This window comes from Tasmannia lanceolata, unplaced genomic scaffold (genome assembly GCF_043159265.1).
Source record: "Tasmannia lanceolata isolate RefF3 unplaced genomic scaffold, GAP_Taslan_0.1 ptg000015l, whole genome shotgun sequence".
Classification (NCBI taxonomy): domain Eukaryota; kingdom Viridiplantae; phylum Streptophyta; class Magnoliopsida; order Canellales; family Winteraceae; genus Tasmannia; species Tasmannia lanceolata.
The window spans coordinates 35,236,321-35,254,936 of record NW_027518692.1 but is presented as its reverse complement, the minus strand read 5'-3'; the positions used below and the strand labels follow the sequence as shown (position 1 = coordinate 35,254,936).

At 37.8% G+C, this 18,616-nt stretch overlaps 1 protein-coding gene across 2 annotated transcripts in view; it reads right to left on the bottom strand.

Moving 5' to 3' along the window:
* Nucleotides 1-18,616, bottom strand: part of LOC143846856 (putative transcription elongation factor SPT5 homolog 1) — a 36,058-nt gene that overhangs the window by 5,373 nt on the left and 12,069 nt on the right. For both annotated transcript variants that reach the window (XM_077355448.1, XM_077355447.1), the window contains exons 7-18: nucleotides 12,101-12,171; nucleotides 11,655-12,012; nucleotides 11,413-11,571; nucleotides 11,070-11,167; nucleotides 10,497-10,545; nucleotides 4,883-5,035; nucleotides 4,651-4,794; nucleotides 4,435-4,531; nucleotides 4,184-4,354; nucleotides 4,049-4,097; nucleotides 3,870-3,964; nucleotides 3,116-3,194 (exon numbers count right to left, since the gene is read on the bottom strand). In XM_077355448.1, the coding sequence (XP_077211563.1) occupies nucleotides 3,116-3,194; nucleotides 3,870-3,964; nucleotides 4,049-4,097; nucleotides 4,184-4,354; nucleotides 4,435-4,531; nucleotides 4,651-4,794; nucleotides 4,883-5,035; nucleotides 10,497-10,545; nucleotides 11,070-11,167; nucleotides 11,413-11,571; nucleotides 11,655-12,012; nucleotides 12,101-12,171 (1,523 nt within the window). The remainder of the gene's footprint in view (nucleotides 1-3,115; nucleotides 3,195-3,869; nucleotides 3,965-4,048; nucleotides 4,098-4,183; nucleotides 4,355-4,434; nucleotides 4,532-4,650; nucleotides 4,795-4,882; nucleotides 5,036-10,496; nucleotides 10,546-11,069; nucleotides 11,168-11,412; nucleotides 11,572-11,654; nucleotides 12,013-12,100; nucleotides 12,172-18,616) is intronic.

Here is an 18,616-nt window from a genome sequence, read left to right as displayed (position 1 = left end):
TTGGTTAAAATTTTCAGTGAAAATCCTGTAAAATAAAGGAAATATGTGGAAGCATATGCAAATGATGGAAATTTAAGGCAAAAATTAAGGCTCCATTCATGGTTTTAAATTTCCCCGAAACAACGGAAAAGTTTCTGTTTCCATCTCCACAAAATGAAATCTCAATGAATTCCTTCAACGACATTATTTCGGACCGAAATTCCAGAAATTCGACCAAAATGGTAGGGACGACAAAAAAAAGGAAAGATGTTATGATTTACATTTCATTTCATTTCATTTTATTAATATAGGGAATGATATTTTGTAGGCAACATCATTGAATTGCACATCAAAATAGCTGTATCTTATGCATGGGATATCATATCGGCATGGGACAAATAATACCTCGTAACTCTATGTGGTATTGACATAGAATTGGAATCCTTGGAGGGGAGACCAGTCATTGTACTTTCATATACTTCATTATATAATACTTTTTTATTGACTTTACTATTCCAGACGTATGCGACAAGGCATTTCACTAGGTGTTCAATGTGATTAAGCCATTGTGGATGGATTTCTTGCGATGTGATGGTTTCTAAGTATGTATTTGTGCTGGTTTTTTTATTTGGATCCCTCTGCACCACCCAAGTTCAAACTTTGGTCAGCTTGGTTAATATTAACCATTGCTACCAAGTAGAGCAAGCATGGGTGGTCAATATGTATTTGTGCTTATTCTAGCATTTCCTAAAGTTTCATCTTAAAATTTCATCATTTGCATATATTTCCATGCGTTTCTGAGATTTTAAAACATTTCCACAGAAATTTCCACCAACACAAATATGTTTCTGTTTTGGTGCCGACCGAAACCGAAACCGAATTTAAAACCTTGTCTCTGTTTAGCTGCTTCACTAGACTGGGAAAGGAAATGAAAAGGAAAACCTGTGAGATGGACATTTATTTTCAGAAAATTGTAGACAAAACAAACAGAAAATTTTAAACAAATGCGTTTACTTGTAGTTGGACAGAAAATCAACAGAAAGTTTACCAACTTCAACCAAGCCATCATGTGGAACCCACATGTGGATATCTAGGCATCTAATATGGGGCCCACATATAATAAACACCCCAATGTTCCCAAAAGAAATGGGCCCGCTATATATTTTGAATCTTTGCATCCTAGTTTCATGTTTGTATTAGCTAATATCTAGATGTGTCAGCAGCACGCTTTCAAACACACACACAAAAAAAAACAATCAACTACAATCATCCAAAAGCCCTTGGATGACTGTCTTCCATGAATTAAAACGTGACACAAAAAACCATAAACAAGCATGCAGGTATCATATGCTTAAGAATGTAGATAGTACTTGTTGTTATAGTAGTCACAAATTGGCCAAATCATTTGCTAATTTGATTTAGAACTACTATTCTTTTCCCTTTTCAAAATTAAACAGAGTAGATTCATTTTTTTCTCATCCCTTCTCCAATTCCACCCGTTCATATTGATTTTTTTTTTTATATGTTCATATTGATACTCAATTCTGTGTCAGTTTTCCTCTCTGATTAATTTCATTTGTGTCCATATATGCATTCTTAGCATAAAATCGCAATAAGACAACCATAATCTTCACACAAGACTCGCTTGAGCCCTGTTTGTTTTGGACTCACAATCGGTTCTCGAAATCCAAAACAAACAGAGCCTTGGCATACATTATCAACTTATGTACAGAACGACGAGATTTTCATATTTATTTGAGACAAGGTTTTAAATTTCGATTTTGGTTTTGATTTCGGTCACCACACAAACAGGAGAGTCTCGGCTTCGGTTGGGAATTATGATTGTAACCAAGCACCGCGACTATAGGTTTGACTATTGAACTATTTTTCTGTCCTATGATCTCAGCTACAATATGTTACCTAGAATACAATTGCTTTAAATTCATGATTGAGCTGAATTCAGAGTTATTTTATTTTGAGAATACATTTTCTTTTATTATTTAAATTACGAGATTCCAATGGCTTGGCTTTATCTGATGTAAATTCACTGGAATTAAAAACTAAAATTTCATTGTTGTTGAATTACAGCTCTGCGCATTTTAGAGGTCAGTGGCAGGTTCTCCGAGGGAAGGAAAACTGGTTCTTTATATATATATATATATATATGCTCAGATAGCTTATCTGAGTAGCTGCTTCAAAAACTCATGTGGCCCACATTTTTGGGATGATCCAAAGCATTCATTAGAAAGGCCCTTCCATGGATAGGGTGTGTACCAAAAATCAGCCCTAAAGGATCATCCTAACCCAATCAAAGGTGGAGGGGGAAATGGACAGACACTGTTTCTGACCATTTTTTCCCTCCACAAATGGCAGGGTTAGGATGATCCTAAAGGGCTCATTTTTTGTACACACCCTATCCATGGAAGGGCCTTCCAAATGAATGCTTTGGATCACCCCATAAATGTGGGGCCATATGAGTTTTTGAAGTAGCTGTCTGAGCAGCTGCGCAGGAACACTTTTCGCGTGCGTGTATTAAAATGAAACTTCATGACATACTAGAACAAGCACAAATTCTCATTTAGAAACCATCACGGAAGCTTAGCTTTGCTTTTGATCACTTTTATGAAGTTGGTACTAACTTGCAATCTGAATTGAAATGCATTTTAGATGGCCTTAGATATTCTAAGACTTTGGGCTTCACTGAGGTTTGGATTGATGGTGACAGTGATGTTTTGATAGAGATAATCAACACCAATAAGGAGCCTCCATGGTCAATAAGTTATTACTAATGAGATTTAAAAGATCTCATTGATGAGATCAAGCCGAGGTTTACCCACCAAATAGAGAATGCAAACAAGTAGCGGATTCTCTTGCTAATTTCGCCTGTGATATGAAATGTAATCAAGTCTTTTGGGAATGGAAAGATCTCTCTAGTCCTACAAGGGGGCTTTAAGGTGTGATGCATTGGAGATTCCTAATATTCGGTAAGTGATATCTTTTTTGGTTTTTAGGTTTCGAGGCAAGGCGGCATGTCCTCTTGTATATTTTGATTCATATCAATAAAATTTAAGGTGTTGTCCTGGGTTCCTAGACGAATTCCCGGTTATTTTCAATAAAAAAAAGTTTAGAAACATACCTTGCTGGACTCATTGGAGTATAAGGATTCCAAGCTCGATCCCGCATAGGTGTTCTCATGCCATCATGAATAGGTGTAGCTGTAGGAAAAATTCAACATTGCACATAAGTAGCTGTGTCTAGTAATGTATTAGCAAAAATTCAACATTACACATAAGTAGTTGTCTAGTAATATACTAGAAACAGATTGAAAGACGAATAAATTATCCTAGAAAAAAAAAAGAAAAAAATAATACTTCAAGATTAGATTAGTATTTCGAAGTTGAAACACTATCAACCAAACAGAAGATCGGAATGTCCACAAGACAATCTGGCAAAGATGTATATCAACATTCAAATACACATAGGCCCCTCACCAAGAAAATGAAGAATACGCAGTATATCTATATGTGACCATACAGTTGGACGTTCAAGAAGTCCAACACACTTGAACAGTATTTGCAGTAGAGATTTCTTGAAACATTGTGATGCTTAAAGTACAAACTACAAACCATGGTTTTAAATTTCGTTTGGGAATGAACCCGAAATTTTATATTTGTCCCAAATTTCGGCAATTTGGGCCGAAATTTTGGGGAAATGAATTTTTTTCAAAAATAAAATATTTTTTCTGAAATTTCAAAATTTAATAATTAAACCTTTTTTTACCGGATTTCGGCCAAAATTAAGGGATTTTGGACGAATTTCGGTTTCAGCCGAAACCAAAATTTAAATCCACGCTATAAACATTCCAACACACAGAACTAAATAGTAAATACCTCCAGGGTCCCTCATTGGTGTCATATATGGATGTAGAGGAGTCCGTGAAGGATGCATGGGCGTTTCACTTCCCTGGCCATACCGCGGTGGCTCACTGTCAAATCAAAACAAAATATAAATTCACGAAAACTTTAGCATCGAATTTCCGGACAACAAATAAATGGCTGCAATGGGTTACCGGAATGGAGTTGCAACAACCACACTATCAGAAATCTGGTTACGATTAACTGCACGGTACAAGCAGATTATAAATTCAACAGAACATAACATAAAAATAATAAAAAAGAAAATAACTGAAATAAACACGACTTGCCTGTAACAATCTTCATCTGGGACTCTAGTTCAACCCGGACAGATGAGCCATTAACATCTTTAACACGCCCACGGTATCCCTTAAAGGGACCCAAACGTATTTTTATGGTAGTCCCGATCAAAGGATCATGTCCTCCTCTTCCTCCTCTTCCTCCTCTATTTCTTCCTCCAACTGCATCACAATTTATAAGAAAAAAATTCCACAAAAGAAAATTACCAATCAACAAGATATTAAAGTATCTAGCAACATACAATCTACTGGAGGTCCTCCTCTAGGCAATCTTCTCGGGGACTGGAGGATATGAGATGGTCTCAGACTGCCAAATCTTGAGCTCATGGGATCTGCACCCTGAAAAAGTAGTCATCTAAGAATGAGCTACAACCATAAACTTCTTTGAGTAGCAACAATAAAATGCGCATCTCATGATCCAAAAGAATTAGGAAGCCAAATATAATTCAAAAGCATACATTTCTATCACTGCTCCCACGTGATCCACCTATGGCTACACATGACTGAGCTTTAGTACAAATATAACCAGCATGCTCAAGGTGATGGCGATCATAGATGAACAAAACTCCTCTATATATATGTTCAACAGGACCTTGCTTCCCCTGATAATAATGATAGAAATGGGTTAGTCCTATAAAAAGCGTAAAGACCAGTAATAATGGGAAACCATGTCATTATAAATGAACTCACTCTACAAGGCCCCTCAAGAATCCTCACGACATCCTTAATGGACACTGTGTTCATGTATCTGTCTTGTGCATTCACCTTCCTCTCAATTTTGCTTTTGATCTCCCTTAACTTAATGAGGACAACCTCGGGCCTGTCTGGCACTCCCTTGAGCACCTGTAAAATGAAATGATACTCTTGCAAAAACTTGGCGAAAATAAATAAAATATATACATGCAGCCTCAAAACAAGCCAATAGAGGGCCTACGATTGAAGCCAGCAAAGCCAAAGAAACAAGAAAAGGATGGGTTTGCTTTCATCATGGTGTCATCTAGCCATCATGCTGATATCAGCAGACCACAATTGTAAGAGAAAAAAAAGTGGCAGCTTTTAATTAATAAACAATTGGGAAACGATATCAAAACTCCAATGTTTTGATAAGATGCGCGAAGCATCTTATCGTCTAGCATTTAAAGGGCTGACAGAAGGATTTTACGGTTCTCAAAAAGGTCTTATAAGCCCTTTAAATACTAAATGACAAGATGCTGCACGCATCTTATCAAAACAATGGAGTGCTGAAATTATTTCCCTAAACAATTTTGATATTTTTATATTTGAATTTTCAGTTAAATTTAGATAATTTTGGGATTTTTTATTTGAGTTTTCAATAGAATTTAGATAATTTTGGTATTTATTACTTGAATTTCCAATTGAATTTAGATGGGGTTTCCAAAAACCCACCATTGAATAAAGTTATATGGGAGTTTTCACGGGCGTGGAGTTTGTTTCCAATTCGGAAGCTTTCAAAGGAAAAGGATCGGTATCAATGTTACGTGGATTCTTCTGAATGAGCAACGTACCGGCGTCGGACACATGTTGGATTCCAATATTTTGGGATTCACTGCAACACTTCCAATATTTTATCCATTTTTTTCTAAATACTACAACAAATTTACAATTATCACATGTTTGAGTTTTATCTATTCTACTAGCAATTTTTTTATATGAAAATAAAATATTATATTTAGTTAACCTACCAAAATCCCTAATATATCACCGTTTATAACTATATTACCAGGTAAAAGAATTAAAAGATATCATAATCCCCAAATATTACATGTCCTATCTATATTATCGGGTAAAAAAAAGGGCGGCCCAGTGCACGAGACTCCCGCCATTGCGGGGTCTGGGGAGGGCTAGATGTACGCAGCCTTACATGTCCTGTCTATATTATCAGGTAAAAGAAATAAAATTTGAATTGATTAAAATATATCACTGAATCCACAAATCTTTTTTTTTGAGGTTAACGAATCTAAAAAATCGGTACTTGTCTCGGATTCCGACACTCGTAACTGTACCCATGCATCATATTTTGAAATTGAGGCCTACTACGAATATAGGATGAGAAAAAGGAAAGTGTCCGGAAATGGAATGGACTGAGGAAGATGCGCCTTATGCAAGGAACTCCAAGTTTCTAAAGTCATGAATTTCTGTGTTTCAGCATTGTAGGGAGGTTCTGGAGTAGACAGGAATGAGGGTTTCTAGTTGTAATGAGAATCTACATTTTGGTTTTGGAGTCTACAAGTAGATGAAAAGTCACATATTCCTCTTTCATCTTTAACTCTAAGAAGCTACATAAGATGGTGTAAGAAAGGGGATACTCGAAATTCTCATGTGCCGCATGTTGAGCCAAGAGTGGGAGGAATCACATCCTGTGATTAACTAAAGTAAAAAGTGAGAAAACAACAATCCAGGTACCGAAGTGGAATTCAATAATCTGACTTATCAAATGAGAAACAACTTCAAATAGCAAATGGGAAACGCCTTAAATCGTAATTCATCAATAGCTTGAAATTTTAGAATACATGGAGGTTCTCAAATACAAAAAGGTTGAGTTTATAGTTCTCGAGTTGAAATCCTTTGTGGCGCATTGATCAGATCAACAAGTTGTGCGAGTATGAAGAAAGGTAACTTCTGAAACCGATACAGAGATTTATCAAAGAGAAAATAAGAAGAAAAAAATCAGGGGAGAGGTTGGCCAAATACAACTTATCACTACAAGCTCCCCTTTTAACAAGGGCATCGGCCACCTCATTGGCCATTCTAGGAATCTGAAAAATGAAATGTATTCATCTCCAGCTATGAACAAAATCTAATTGATGACAAGAGAGAGCCTCCACAGACCACCATTCTTTCACACCACCCACCCAAGTGCATTCAATGAATCACCTTCTAAGTTCCACCCAACGACTTCCCCTAATTATAACTTGACGAGACATACGCCCACGAAAAGAGCCAAGATGTAGCGGCCACACTAGCCACCACCTCATTTGAGTCGGTTATGCAATTCGGACTAGTAAAGGCCGAGATAACCTCCCCATTCTCATCCCTAACAGCACCTCCAAAAACCTGTCAATCCTAGGTTACAAGAGAAAAACCATTAAAGTTAGGATTAAAAGCATGAGGTGGAGGCCAATTGACACCTTGTTTTGCATTTTCTCCTTGATGATCTTCTTCCAATTACCAAAGAAAAGTTGAGTTGAAAACGGCCCAAAATCCTTTCTGACATGAGCCCACTCCATCAAGAGAAGCTTAATCCCGATAAGAATCCTATTAGAAGGCTTCTCCTCCACTTCATAAATGTGACTATTTCTCTCTAGCCAAATCGTCCAAATGATGGGAAAAGGCACCATATCCCAAAGGACACCACCTTTATCCCTAAGATGCCTACATCATGAACCTACTGTAAGGTTGCCCCAAGAGAACGGAAAACCAAAAAGACCCCAAAAAAAGATGGAGAAAAGATAGCAGAAATTTTCATTTTTATTCAAAATTGTAATGAATTAGATTCCAATTACAAAAATAGGAATCATGGATGATGATCTGTGGATGAGTAGACAAAGAAGTTCTACCATTTATATAGACAAATGTGCCCAAATGGAAAAGCAATAAAAATTTATCAATGAAATTTAATTCCCAATCCAGGACATTGTAGCTCATCCCAACCTGTGGATTTTTTAAGGAAGCCACTAAGCTTGCCACCACCAATAACAAGCAACAAAAGAGGATCGGCTCATACCATCACTCATGCCCATGTATGTGGGGAATTGAGTAGGACAAACCTATTGATGGACAAGTAGGAAGAGGTCTAGGAACCTCTCATCCTCCCAAAACTAAGCAAAAGGTTACCACCTAATGATGTATTAAATGCAACTATAGTTCGAACGAAATATGCTCCAAATGTAGAGAACACAACCATTGCTCGTCAATTGTCCAAAATAAAAGTTCCAAGGTATGGCTGTACCTGTTGAAGAATCCAATGAATACAATGATGATGAGCAAAATGAAGAGATGATCATCTTACTTATGAAGATCCAGGGTACTTTCTTGTCAACAAACAAAAGGTTTCTAAACTAATTATTGATCGCATAAAACATTGTCTCGGAATGGATGTTGAGCAAATTAGATTTGACGATGAGCCATACACTCAACCATATGGAACTTATTCGCAAATGAAAGAGGCAAGGTCAAGGTATGTGAGGCACATATTGTTCTAGGGGGGGGGGGGGATGGAAATATGATGGCAAGAGTAACCATCATGAGGACACGAACGCCTACATGTTCTCTATAAAGGTATGCGGAAGTGATGCATGCACACATAAGAGAGGTTGATGTTTCCAAATCCCAAGAGGAATGAAATCATCTTCAAATGAATGGCTTAATGGAAAAATCTAAGGGATGGGTGTGATGTTCTCTTATTGCTAAAGAGAGGCGGATTTGACTAGTGTTCCAAAGGAGATAGAAGCAATGAATAGACTTTTTATGAAGGTAAGTGCTAACATATTCTATTAATAAAATCAAAAGAGATTAAAAGAGGATGTCATTGGGCAAAGATTGCCCAATAATGATAAAAGGTCCTTTTACACTGCTCTATGCTCGTCCATCCGCTAGGTCGTTTGTACTTCTAGCAATATGCATCAAGGTAATACCCCTCCCCTACATTTGTCCATGATTTCACCTATGTAACTAGCTATTCTCCAAGGGCCTTAGACTGTCCTTAGCCCAAGCAATGACATCTGAGGAATCCCCATTGATCTCAAGTTATTCCATTGTCCGTATCCCAAAACAGATCCAGTCCTGTGAAGAGGAGATTGGAGCTCAGCTTTGTTTGAGTTCATCCATCCAATGGGAACTGAGAAAGACACATAATCCCACTGTTTGCACCTCTCGAAGTACCTCCAATTCCTGCTGGTAGAACTTCCAGTAACTGGAGTTGATGAAGCTGTAATCATAGCTCAACCAGTCCCCCTTTGCCACCACGAATATCATGTAACTCAAAACCACAAGTTCAAGAAGGATGCCCATAATTATAGACTTAATGGACATCCTTTTGTAAGAATTATCAGACCGATTGCCTCACATAAGACAAATCCAATACAATATTAATCTAGTATTGGACTCAAGTTTGCCAGCCAAGCCTACTACAGGATGAGACCCAACGAACATGAATAGTAGATTGTCAAGTTGCAGGGCTTCTAAGGGAGGTGCTGATTGAAAAAGAGCATAAGCCCATGAACCCTCCTCAAATTTCTGCCACTAAAGAAAGACAAATCTAGGCATATGACTATCAATAAGAGAGCTCCCACAAGACCATTATTAAATATCGCTATATAATTTGAGATTATACAAAATGTTGTCTGTGTTGAGAAGTGCCAAGGTATTCTCAAAGATCAACATATACGATCAACTTGTGAAGCATTTTCCACCAATTCACATAAACCAGCCATGAATTTAAAACATCTTTCAAATTAAAGAGAGGAACGTATGAGTGATTGGTCATGTCGTTTGGGCTATCCATCCAGTTGTAATGGCTTTACTACCGCGCCATCTTGGTATCTTGCTGACATCAGCAGGAGAAAGCATAGCTCACAAAATTTCAAGGCAAAAAAAAAAGAAAAGAGTAGACATTTTTATATGTAGAAGTAATTATATAGAGCCTCATTTGAATTTTGATATAATTTTGATTGCTTTATAAAAATAGATTTTTGCATAGATCTGTATGGTAGTTTTCATGGGTTTGAAGCTTGTTTCAATTTAAAAAGTCTCAAAGGTAGAAAATAATTGGATTTGAGGACTCATATGAATTTTACGTTTTTTCATGGAAGGAATCAGACGAAGAATAAAGATAAGAAGACACTAACGTTTCAAATATGAGAAGAACTCATACAGACGCAAGGACTTCCCCTATACTCTAAAATAACAAACTTTTAATTTTTTGGAATGTGTGCAGAGAAGTATTACTTCTAGCAATTTTCAAAGGTTCTAGAGTAAATATTCTCAATTTTATCATTAGTAAGTTAACAAGTCAAACATGAAGGGGGTTTCTAATTGTAATGAGATTCTAGGGTTTAACTTTTAGGCCTATAGGTAGATAAAAAGCTACAGATTTTTCCATGTTATACTCTATATAGAATTTTCAGAAGAATAATGCCATGGGAGTGCACATCTAGAAGCTCAATTTTTGAGCTTCTAGTGCTGGAATTTTTGTTTGTTTTGTTCTTTAGTCTCTATTGACTTTGGCTTCCAATCTTAAAAGGTACACAATTATAACAGTTTCAATGCAAGTCTACTTGCTTACCTGAAATGCTTCATTTTCTACACGTATAATTACACCGAAGCTCGTGTTACTGCACCACCACATTCAACGGAAGTGTGAGGAACCAAATGACATCAAAAAAATATAATTAGTTCATCAAGCATAATGCAATGGCAGTGCGAAAAGAAGTATCGTGCACCACTACATACAACGAAAGCTGTCACAAATATCTCCGATATTTTCAAAATATAGTGTGTTTATCACAACATGTTGATAAAACGACAAAATCCTGAAATAATCCAGAGATTTTAAAAATATAGCGATATTTTCATCTTTATCATAAAATATTGTGATAATATCAAAATATTATCCCGATATTTTTATTTGATATTGTTTTCTTAAATTTTATATATTTATTTATTTTAAAATAATTATTTTTAACATATTTTTCCCTATATAAACCTGAAAAAAATTTAAAAAATTAATATATCCTGAGATTTTCCTAAGAAGGATATTTGTGACAAAGAACGAAAGGAGGAAACAAATGACATCATGAAAATATAATAAGCTCATCAAGCATAAGCAATGACAGTGAGAAAAGAAATATCAGCTTACTCAAGCAGCACTAGATCATGTAATTCGTAATCGCCGATCTTACTAACACCAGAAGTTATTTCCGAGCTTTCCACAACATTGTCCGCAAAGACACGGATCTGAATACAATAATAAAAAATAATCAGTACACCAGGTGTCCAACATAAGGCCATGTTCGTTTGAGATTATGATAACCGATGGTGAGCCCCCAAACCGATTATTGGACCCAAAAATAATGTAATTTGAGTCCAATAATCAGTTTGGAGGATCACCATCAGTCGTCATAATCTCAGACGAACAGGGCCTAAGAAATTGCTCCTTAAGCGCCTTGATCATTTCTAACGTCAAGTCAAAATACACTTACATCTTCTTTAGTTGTATCAGATAAAATGATAAGAACATGGCCCTCAACCTTAACAACCATGCCGGTTGCACCTTCCTGAGCACCAGAGACAACCTTTACATGATCGCCAGGTTCGAAATACTTGCAGAGCTCTTTCTCATTAACCACAAGAGTTTCTTGCTGTATGGACCATGTGGTAAAGGTTAATTACCCTTCAAACAGTTTACAGCATTCAAAGAAAAAATAAATCTATAAGTAATTACCGGCAAGCCCGCCATTTTAGGTCTGATAAGGACATTGTCCTCTTCTACTTTCTCAACCCATCCCATCAAATTTTTAAGGTCTCCTCTAACGACGATAACTGAATCACCCTTCATGAAGTGCCCCTTCTTTCGATTTGAAAACAAAGTGGACAGACTCGCCATATCACCATCAGTATCATCCCCCGGCTTCCGGAATTTCTCGAGCTCATCAAAGGTCGGTTGTATATTATGAGTACTTATTGATTTCATGGATACTGTCTTAAAAAGAAACCCATCTTTGAACAGCATGCCACCAATTGTCTCAAAATGGTCACCAGTGACTGAATCACGTCTACGCTCGACACGGATATGCATTTCTCTGTACTCGTCAAGCACAAAACAATAACCTGAGGACACAAATTCTTTTGAAATGTAAAAGTTTGAAAGCAATTAGTAGCACTTCTTACCTTGCCTCATCCATGTTGATGAAACGTGCAGGGGGGACAAATGCCTTCTTTTTCCCAACATCCCTACCATCCTAAGATAATGAAAAAAAAAATTATCGAAGTAGCTAAATAATAGACTAACAACACACAAGCATAATTAATCTCGTCTACTTTATCAAATGCAGAAATCAAAATGACCAAAACAAAAAATGCCTTTCCTTGTGAAATGTGTACACAAACACGTTGAGGCACATTTTTTTCTCAGAGGCATACACGTCTTGAAGAAGCTCAATAATAGATTAAAATACAAGCATAATTAATGCCTCTAGGCAAAGAGAGGGGAATATGGTTCTAACCCATATTTTTGCGAAGAAAAACAATGGTGGGCAAAAGGACTGGTTGGGGCCTGTGACTTCTTCAACAATGCAATATATTGAAGACACATGTGTGTCTTTAATATATATATATATATATATATATATATATATATATATATATATATATATATGAGAAAACGGTTCCTACACATATGTGTAGAGAGTTCTCTACACACTAGCTTAAAATACAGTGGGGGCCCACATTGTTTGGGTGATCCAAGCCATCCATTTTAAAGGCCCTCACATAGATAGGGTGTCTACAAAAAATCAGATCCATAGGATCATCCCAACCCTACGATTTGTGGAGGTAAAATGGATGTCTTTAAGCCTTCACAAATTAGTCCATTTTTTGCCTCCAGAGTTCGAATGGTTAGGATGATCCTATGGATTTGATTTTTTGTTGACACCCTATCTATGTGAGAGCCTTAAATATGAATGGTTTGGATCACCCAAATAATGTGGCGCCCACTGTATTTTAAGCTAGTGTGTAGATAACTTATCTACACATGTGTGTAGGAACCGTTCTCTCTCTCTCTCTCTCTCTCTCTCTCTCTCTCTCTCTCTCTCTATATATATATATATATATATATATATATATATATATATACATTTCCTACACACTTGTGTAGGTAAGTTACCTACACACTAGCTTAAAATACAGTGGGGGCCCACATTGTTTGGGTGATCCAAACCATTCATTTGAATGGTCCTCACATAGATAGGGTGTCCACAAAAAATCAGATCCATAGGATGATCCCAACCATTCAAACTATGGAGGCAAAAAATGGACTAATTTGTGAAGGTTTATACACGTCCATTTGACCTCCACAAATCGTAGGGTTGGGATGATCCTATGGATCTGATTTTTTGTGGACACCCTATCTTTGTGAGGATCATTCAAATGAATGGTTTGGATCACCCAAACAATGTGGGCCCCCACTGTATTTTAAGCTAGTGTGTAGGTAACCTACCTACACAAGTGTGTAGGAAATGTTTTCTCATATATATATATATATATATATATATATATATATATATATGAGAAAAGTGTTTCTAGTCCGGCCGACTAGAGATCATTCTCTAGTCCGCCACCCAAAAACACATGGGTCCCACATATTTGGGTGATCTAAAGCATTCATTTGATAGGCCTCATCATAGATAGGATGTCCACAAAAATTCAGCTTCATAGGATCTTCTTAACCCTTCGATTTGTGGAGTTAAAAAATGGACAGATTTGTGGCGGTTTATAGCCGTCCATTTTAAGCTCCACAAATCATAGGGTTGGGATGATCCTATGAAGCTAATTTCTTGTGGACACCGTCTCTATGTCAGGGCCCATCAAATGAATGCTTTGCATCACCCAAATATGTGGGACCCATGTGTTTTTAGGTGGCGGACTAGAGAATGATCTCTAGTCGGCCGGACTAGAAACACTTTCCTCTATATGTATACACACACACACACTAGTAAAAAAACCCGTGCGATGCAGGGGCCGACAAAGAACTGTACGGACCACATCATAAGTTGATCCAAACCGTCCATGTGATGGAACACAACATCAATAGGTTGTGCCCGTAAAATCATTTCCATAGGCTGATCCTAGCCCTCCAATCTATAGAGGTTTCCATAATTAAAAAAGCATAAAAGAGGGGGTAGGATTGAAATTATGTGACTTTAATGGGTGCCTTTATTAAAAAGCATAAAGGAGGGGGTAGGATTGAAAATATGTGGGTTGAATGGGTGTCTTTGTTAAAAAAAGTTATGTGTAATTCTATTAGAATTTTGGGAGAAATTCAAACAATTCTCCTCTTTTCTCTTCTGCTATATATATATATATATATATATATAGGGAAAGGTGAGCGTACTCGGTCGAGTAGATAAGCTTATCTACTCGGTCGGGTTAAAAATAGTGGGGGCCCACATTTTTGGGGTGATCCAAACCATTCATCTGAAAGGCCCTTACCTAGATAGGGTGCCCACAAAAAATCAGCCCCATAGGATAATCCTAACCCATCCAACAGTGGAGGGAAAAATGGGCAGATTTGTGGACAAGCTGTGTTTGTCCATTTTTCCCTCCACTGTTGGATGGGTTAGGATAATCCTATGGGGCTGATTTTTTGTGGACACCCTATCTAGGTAAGGGCCTTTCAAATGAATGGTTTGGATCACCCCAAAAATGTGGGCCCCACTATTTTTAACCCGACCGAGTAGATAAGCTTATCTACTCGACCGAGTACGCTCACCTTTCCCATATATATATATATATATATATATAAACGTTTTCTGCACGATACCTTAGATAAGTTATCTGAGCAAGAGCTCAAAAAAACATATGGGCCCACATTGTTTGGATGATCCAAAGCATTCATTTGGATAGTCCAAAGATAGATAGAGTGCGCACAAAAAATCTGCTCCACAGGATTATCCTAACCCTTCGATTTGTAGAGGTTAAAGTGGATGAGTATAAACCTCCATAAAGTTGTCCATTTTTAACCTCCAAAAATAGAAGGGTTAGCATGATCCTATGGAGCTAATTTTTTGGGCACACCCTATCAAATGAATGCTTTGGATCATCCAAACAATGTGGGCCCACATAATTTTTTGAGCTCTTGCTCAGATAACTTATCTGAGGTATCGCGTAACTTATCTGAGGTATCGCGCAGAAAACGTTTCCCCATATATATATATATATATATATATATATATATATATATATATATATATAGAGAGAGAGAGAGAGAGAGGAAAGTGTCTCTAGTCTCTCCCCTAGATAAGCTTATCTACTCCTCCCTTTAAAAAAACACAGTGGGCCCACGCTGTTTGGATGATCCAAAGCATTCATTTGATAGGTCCTAACATAGATAGGGTGTGCCCAAAAAATCAGCACCAAAGGGTCATCCTAGAACTTCATTTTGTTGGGCACACCGTGTCCAAAATGGACGCATATAAACGTGGACGTTTATATGTGTCCATTCTGGGTACCACAAGGCACCACAAAACGAAGTTCTAGGATGACCCTTTGGTGCTGATTTTTTGGGCACACCCTATCTATGTTAGGACCTATCAAATGAATGCTTTGGATCATCCAAACAGCGTGGGCCCACTGTGTTTTTTTAAAGGGAGGAGTAGATAAGCTTATCTAGAGGAGAGACTAGAGACACTTTCCTCATATATATATATATATATATATATATATATATATATATATATATATATAGAGAGAGAGAGAGAGAGGAATAACATTGTGCGCTCGACCGCACCAAGCTTAGGTGCGGTCGAGGGCCCAAAACTCATGTGGGCCCCATTGTTAGGATGATCCAAAGCATTTATTTGCAAGGCCCTTACATAGATAGGGTGTGTACAAAAATCAGCTCCATAGGATCATCCTAACCCATCCAAAAGTGGAGGGCAAAATGTACAGACACCGTTTGCCACAAATCTGCCCATTTTTGCCCTCCACTTTTGGGGGGGTTAGGATGATCCAATGGAGCTGATTTTCTGTACACACCTTATCTATGATGGGGCCTTGCAAATGAATGGTTTTGATCACCACAAAAAATTTGGGACCCATGTGTTTGGGCCCTCGACCGCATATAACCTTATATGCGGTCGACCGCACACTCCTTTTCCTCATATATATATATATATATATATATAGAGAGAGAGAGAGAGAGAGAGAGAATAGAGTTCCTGAGGATAACCTCATATAAGCTTATATGAGGTGGCGCTCACAAAACATAAGGCGCCCACTTTGTTTGGATGATCCAAACCATTCATTTGCAAGGCCCCATCATAGATAGGGTGTGTACCAAAAATCAGCTCCATTGGATCATCCTAACCCCTCCAAAAGTGAAGACAAAATTTGGCAGATTTGTGGACAAAAAGTGTCATCCATTTTGCCCTCCACTTTTGGATGGGTTAGGATGATCCAATGGAGCTGATTTTTTGTACACACCCTATCTATGATGGGGCCTTTCATATGAATGCTTTGGATCATCCTAACAATGTGGACCCCTTATGTTTTGTGAGCGCCACCCCATATAAGCTATGAGGTTAACCTCAGGAATATATATATATATATATATATAGAGAGAGAGAGAGAGAGAAGTGTAGCTACACATACGTGTAGCTAACTTAGCTACACCGACGCCTTAAAATACAGTGGGCCCCACATTGTTTCGGTGATGTAAACCATTCATTTGATGGGCCCTTACATAGATAGGGTGTGCCCAAAAAATCAGCTCCATAGGATCATCCCAACCCTACGATTTGTTGAGGCAAAAATGGACGCGTAAAAACCTTCACAAATCTGTTTATTTTTGCCTCCACAGTTTGAAGGGTTGGGATCATCCAATGGAGCTAATTTTTTGGGCACACCCTATCAATGTGAGGGCCTATCAAATGAATGGTTTGAATCACCCAAACAATGTGGGCCCACTGTATTTTAAGCCGTCGGTGTAGCTAAGTTCGCTACACGTGTGTAGCTTCACTTAACTATATATATATATATATATATATATATATATATATATATATATATATATATATATGAGGAAAGTGTTTCTAGTCCGCCCGACTAGAGATCATTCTGTAGTCCGCCACTCAAAAACACATGGGTCCCACATATTTGGGTGATGCAAAGCATTCATTTGATGGACCCTGAAATAGAGACGGTGTCCACAAGAAATTAGCTTCATAGGATCATCCCAACCCTATGATTTGTGGAGCTTAAAATGGACGGCTTTGCATCACCCAAATCTGTCCATTTTTTAACTCCACAAATCGAAGGGTTAAGAAGATCCTATGAAGCTGAATTTTTGTGGACATCCTATCTATGATGAGGCCTATCAAATGAATGTTTTAGATCACCCAAATATGTGGGACCCATGTGTTTTTGGGTGGCGGACTAGAGAATGATCTCTAGTCGGCCGGACTAGAAACACTTTCCTCTCTATATATATATATATATATATATATATATATATATATATATGAGAAAAGAGTTGTTGCGCTCGAGCAAAGAAACAGGGGGTGGGGGGACGATCCTAACCATTCATTTGGAAGGCCCCATCATGGATGGGGGGCCTACCAAAAATCAGCTCCATTGAATCACCAATGGGTGTCCATTTGTGTGGCCAAAAATGGACAGATACTGTTTGTCCACAAATCTGTCCATTTTTTTGCCTCAGAAATGGACACCCTAAGGTGATCCAATGGAGCTGATTTTTGGTGGACACCCTACCCATGAAAGGGCCCATCAAAGAATGCTTTGGATCCCACCCAAAATGTGGCCCCACCCTGTTTCTATGCTCGAGCGCAGCTAAGCTTAGCTGCGATCGAGCGCAGCAACTCTCTCTCTCTCTCTCTCTCTCTCTCTCTCTCTCTCTCTCTATATATATATATATATATATATATATATATATATATATAGGGAAAGGTGTGCGTACTCGGTCGAGTAGATAAGCTTATCTACTCGGTCGGGTTAAAAACAGTGGGGGCCCACATTTTTGGGGTGATCCAAACCATTCATTTGAAAGGCCCTTACCTAGATAGGGTGTCCACAAAAAATCAGCCCCATAGGATCATCCTAACCCATCCAACAGTGGAGGGGAAAATGGGCAGATTTGTGGACAAGCTGTGTTTGTCCATTTTTCCCCATTTTTCCCTCCACTGTTGCATGGGTTAGGATGATCCTATGGGGCTGATTTTTTGTGGACACCCTATCTAGGTAAGGGCCTTTCAAATGAATGGTTTGGATCACCCCAAAAATGTGGGCCCCCACTGTTTTTAACCCGACCGAGTAGATAAGCTTATCTACTCGACCGAGTACGCACACCTTTCCCATATATATATATATATATATATATATAATCCCCCCCCCCTCTTTTGAATTATTTTCGAACAAGAAACTAACAGTAGGCATAAGTACAGGTTGAATGTATTCATCCTCTAAGCCATATCGTACGTAGGCGATGCCCTAAAAATACCCACATTGAAATGATCCTCAATCTATGTCCTTACCTACGTATGGACAGTAAAAAATAAAAAACCACATAAGTGTGAAAATCCCTATTGATCCAAGTTTATTATGCAAAGGAAGAAATCTAGAATGTGACATCTGTCCAAGCTGGAGGCCAATGGATATATTGCCGGATCATTG